This window comes from Mandrillus leucophaeus, unplaced genomic scaffold (genome assembly GCF_000951045.1).
Source record: "Mandrillus leucophaeus isolate KB7577 unplaced genomic scaffold, Mleu.le_1.0 Scaffold79, whole genome shotgun sequence".
Taxonomy (NCBI): Eukaryota; Metazoa; Chordata; class Mammalia; order Primates; family Cercopithecidae; genus Mandrillus; species Mandrillus leucophaeus.
In genome coordinates this window covers 106413-111590 of record NW_012108585.1, presented here as the reverse complement: position 1 = coordinate 111590, position 5178 = coordinate 106413, and the positions used below count along the sequence as shown (strand labels likewise).

Genomic DNA, 5178 nt, shown 5'->3' with positions numbered 1-5178 from the left:
CCCGTCGGCAGCCTGGCCCCTCAGACTGAGATCGCTGCAACAGCCAGGTGGTGACTCTGTCTTACAACAGGAAGGGGAGGAAACCCGATTTACTGAGCCAATGCGCGACTGCGTGCCAAGCACTCTGCTGGCTGGTCTCACGCACTTATAACCTGTGCAGGGGGAGAGTGAGGCTCAGAGGGTTCAGCCTCTTGCCTAAGCTCACATAGCAAGCAGAGAAGCCGTCGTCATACCCCAGGTCCCTCTGGCTCCACTGCACCACGCTGGGGGAACACAGTGCCAGTGTCACAAGGCTCAGGGTAGTGGTCAAGTGGGGGCCACACAGTAGGGCCTCAGGAAAAGCCATGAGTAGTAAAGACTTTAGTTTGCTGCCCTAAGCCTTCCCACTTGGGTCCTTTCCTCTGCATGAAGATGTTCCTTCCTTCTCACCTCAGGCATCTGACGCCTTCCGATCTTCCCCAACTCCTTTTCAAAACTTCTTCTCCGAGAGGACCTGCTAAACTGGATCACAGCGGGTGTGAATGGCTGATAAGCCTTAACATGGTTCACTCACCCGGCAGTATCTGGCTTTTAACTTTGGCTTTTCACAGTCAAAGGAATGACTCTTTCATGGTGTGATTTCATGCATCAGGGATCAGTGGGAAGGTATTTTGGGTGGGAAGGTAGAGAGGCCCTCCAAGTATCTTTACCAATCAGTGATTCTTTACTTAGAAGACTGGCTCTGCCCAGAACTTACAGCAAATGTGGAAACCTCAGGAATTAAACAGAACAAAATAAGGCCAGTCAATGTTTTCACTAAACACAAATTAACCTTCTTACCATGCGTTTTTGGGAACTCAGAGGTGGTTCCTCCGGAGTCTGGAATCCAGACCACCGCTCTGTTCCCAGCAGCCCTCCAGCCCTCTGTGAGTTTTCTGTGACACGCTTGAACGGGGGAGCCTTGTTGTTTCGCTGTTTTGACTTGAACCAGTTTCATCTCTGCTATCCACGTAAACAGGCGTTTGTCTAAAACACACCCCTCCTTTGTGGTTAGGACAGTGGGGTCTCCATCGTAAGACGGAGGCAAGAGACGGCACTGACAAGAGACGGCAGCAGCAGTGCTTGGGGGCAGCCCCTGTCTGCGCCGCACTCCCTGCCTCGTGACTGGAATGCATCTCGTGCAGGGATGCAGGGTGTCAGGGAGGTGTCTCACTCACGTGCCTTGTTCCAGTTTCCCTGCACAGGGCGGGGGTGAGGGAAGAGCACAGAGCCAAGTGGGTCTCTCCCAAACACCGGGCAGCTGTTCTCACCCTCTGGCTCACGCTCTCCCACACCACGTCTGCTCAGGGGCGGACCGTTTCTATGACAACATTGAGGACATGATTGGCTACCGGCCATGGCCCCTGGTGAAGATCTCCTGGCTCTTCCTCACCCCTGGACTTTGCCTGGTATGTGCCCACCCAGCTGCCGCTCTATTCCTTCCTGCCCCCGGAAGACTCCAGAGATGAGGGAAAGGATGGCTCTTTCCCCACCCGTCCCGTCTACCGTGGGGCCTGGTCCATTTCCCGTTCTCTGTTGGCTTCCCTGCTCTTCTTTCCGGGCCGTTTCATCCATCCATGAGTAGAATCTTATCCTACCTCCTGCTCCATCCCTTCCTCACAGTGCCTCCCCCTTCTACCTGATTTCTCAGTGGTTGGTCTCCTGTCTGTCTGTGCTTCTCTTCTGAGCCCCTCCCCGCTTTGTATCACCTCCTGTCTCCATCTGTGATGTGAATGATGGCTTGGCCTGGGATTTGCAGGGGCTTTTGCTCCTCCAGCTTACAGACGTGCTGCGGTGCACCTGACTTGCCCTCTGTCCTTGGCTGTACGTAGCTGCAGGGAGGGTTTCAGTCTCTATCTCACCCATGGCTGCCCCTTCCTCCTCCCAGGCCACCTTCTTCTTCTCCTTGAGCAAGTACACCCCCCTCAAGTACAACAACGTCTACGTGTACCCGCCCTGGGGATACTCCATTGGCTGGTTCCTGGCTCTGTCCTCCATGGTCTGTGTCCCACTCTTCACCGTCATCACCCTCCTGAAGACTCAGGGTTCTTTCAAGAAGGTAGGTGGTGCGGGGGAGAGTGACCTCTTAAGGGAGGGCACTGAGAGAGGCTGGACGTGGGGCAGGACACACGGCTGGGGCCAGGGAGCAGACACATACTCTGTGGGGCAGCCCTTCAGTCTCACAGAATCTTAATGAGACAAACGTTGAAGGCCAGTCCAGTGGCTTTTCAGAAATGTTCTGAAAAGTTCTAGAGTCCTAGACCTGCAGAATCTGACCTCCTGTGGATGAGCTGGGCAGGCTAACCAAGGGCAAACTGCTGAGAGGTTCAGGAGAAAACTAAGTCACAAACGGGTAGGAAGGTGCCCAGACACAGAAGGTTTACAGACTGTAGATTTCTTGCCCTCGGAAAACTGGTAACCAGCAAGCACAGTTCACTCCACACACAGGCTCCTGGCTTTTCTTCTTCCTGGGGACACACCCAAGAGGCTCCCTGTTTAGAGTTTGGGACATGTCCTCCTGGAAGGAGCTATAGCCAGTGACCCACAAAGGCAGAAATCTATCTTGCCTATAAATAATAGAAAACCCAATCTACAACAGTTTTAGCAAATAGGCTTATTTGTTTTTTACATTTCAAGAAGGTCAGAGATTAGGGCTGCCGGTATTTGGTTCGGCTGCTTAAAGAAGCCCGTAGGGACCAGACTTTTCCTGTATTTCTACACTTCCATCCTGAGAATGCTGTTTTTTCATCATCATGTTGATCACCTCATGGTCACAAGAAGGTTGTCATGATTCCGTCATCACATCTGCATTCAAGGCAAGAAGAAGGAGGTACCACTGATAAGAAGAAAAATAATAGATACTTATTGAGCACATAACAAAAGTAACAATCGGAAAACAAAAACAGATATTTATCAATTACCTACTCTGGGCCAAGCACTGTTCTGTGAGATGTGTTCTACTATTATTCCCAATTTACAGGTGAGAATATTGAGGGGATTAAATTAACAGAGGGGTTCTGTGAGTGACCTTAGATGGCACAGGTCGGTAGCAGAGCCAGAACTGGAACCCAGGCAGTGCACACTCGTTCACAGTCACGGTATTATTGCCTCCCCTCTCACCTCAAATGGTTCACTCATTTACTCACGCATACGGTGCGGTGCTGGCCATGTGCTCCGCTCTGGGCTGGGCCCTGGGGATGCTCACACGAGGAACCTTCTGTGCCTCCCTCACCAACGGCTCCAATCCCTGCCTCTTCTCTCCACAGCGCCTGCGTCAGCTCATCACCCCTGACTCCAGTCTGCCACAGCCCAAGCAACACCTCTACTTGGATGGCAGCGATGGCCGGGACTTTGGGCCCTCCCCAGCAAAGGAAGGACTGATAGCCGGGGAGAAAGAGACCCATTTGTAGGGTGTAGCCAGAGGTCAGGCGGCTCCTAAGCCGGGAACCTAGGTCAGGGCCACCCTCCATTCTCAGCGGACAGCCTCTGCCTCTGTCTCCTGCCACCGTCCTGCTGGGAACCTCTGGAGAGCCACAGGCACCCCCAGCTGGAGGCCAGGCTCCTCTCCTGTGCTAGCTGGAGCAGCTCCTTCCCCTGTGCTGACAGCACTACCACTGGGACGCGCCATGTTGGGAAGCCATCCCTGTGGGGCGGCACCATCGTTTTTATAAAGGGGGGTCTTTTTGGAGGCCACCATCTGATTGTAACGCCTCGAGTTATGAGGAATCCGCTGTGGGGGTGGCTCTTGTTAGAGCTTACTGCATTTGTACACCGGGAGAGGAGCTCTAACTGGAATGCGCACTGCCGTCCGATGTGGAGAGCCTGATGGGACATACCCTGTTGGAAGTGACACTGAGCAACTGCGCTGGATCGGAGGTTCCCTTAGGGGTTCTTCCTTAGGCTTAACCACAGAGGCAAAAGCCTTCACACGCCGACAGGCTGGAGTCTCCTCCGAGTCTCTCATGGCATGTCCAGCCCCCGCCCTAGTTCCACACTGTTCTTGTGGTGTTTCATCAGCTCCTGGAGCATTGGAATGGAGGGGGCTTAGGAGATGATTCCTAGACTTCACAGACACACGGCATGCCTCCCGTACTGTGCATTCCACTGCCCAAGGCCGACATTGCTAACTGATCACAGACTCTTTCCCACCTCACAATCCTTCCGAATGCGCTCCAGGCAGCACCGTTTGGCATCCTGCTTCTAACGCAAACCGCTGACTTCATGGATGAAGAACCTGGAGACCAAAGAGACAAAGAGACTTTTTCAAGTTCACATGGCTTCTTGGGGGCCAGAGATATGACTAAAACCTTATCTCCTTTGCTCAGGCCAGTGTCTACCCATTAACCCCCCTGCCTTAGTTAACAAGTGTGTATGGATTGCCTGCCATGTGTGCTGGTCTCCTTTGCTCCATTTCTGTTGAGCTTTGCCTCTTGGGGTGGGGGAAGAGAGGCCCCCTCTGTTGGAGGTGGTGAGGAGCTGTCCCCATTCTAGTGCCCCTTCCCCTTGGTAATCCCGCCATCAGCCCATCATCACCTGGCCCGATGTCCTCCCAGATCCTTTTGTTCTTGTCCTTGCCACCTCTTCTTCCCCCACGGAATGCATGGAGTCTGCGAGAGTCTCCCACTGAGCGGGTGTGGGGGTGCTCTCCTTAGCTGCCACACGTGGTTCCATCCCTTTCTCACCCACTCCTCTTCCCACACCCCTACCAAATCCCGCATACCTCTTCTCTGGCTGGAAGGCTGCCTGGAGGAGGAAGGCAGGGTTTGGAGAAGTTCAATGCTCTCGTGTTCGGAAGGGAAGGGAGGAGCGGGACTGGGGCTGGGGAGGGAATTTCGGGGCATTTTCCGGGGACAAGGGAGCCCCCCAGGGTGAGGGGGATGATTGGTATATAGATGCCACCTGCAGCCCCCGCCCAGTGGCTGCAGGAAAATTCAGGTCTGGCTGGGGTGAGTCCCGTCCTCGACGGCCCTGTGCCATCTCAGGCACCCTTAGCTTCCGACCTGTTTCCCTCTGGACTGCTCTGCGCACCTGTGCGCTCGCTCCCTGGACCGGCTAGTGGGGAGACAAGGAGGCCCAGGGCACAGCGCTGGAGGGCACCGGCTTCGGCCAGACGCTGTCAGTGACGAGGCCGGGTCTGGCGGAAAACAAGAGGCGAGGCCG

At 54.4% G+C, this 5178-nt stretch overlaps 1 protein-coding gene across 1 annotated transcript in view; it reads left to right on the top strand.

Moving 5' to 3' along the window:
* The window catches only part of SLC6A12 (solute carrier family 6 (neurotransmitter transporter), member 12), a 33807-nt gene extending 29401 nt beyond the window's left edge, over positions 1-4406 (top strand). The window contains exons 14-17 of the mRNA XM_011967179.1: positions 1180-1196; positions 1250-1427; positions 1907-2077; positions 3285-4406. Of these exons, the coding sequence (XP_011822569.1) occupies positions 1180-1196; positions 1250-1427; positions 1907-2077; positions 3285-3428 (510 nt within the window). The 3' untranslated portion in view covers positions 3429-4406. The remainder of the gene's footprint in view (positions 1-1179; positions 1197-1249; positions 1428-1906; positions 2078-3284) is intronic.
* Positions 4407-5178: the final 772 nt, after the last annotated feature.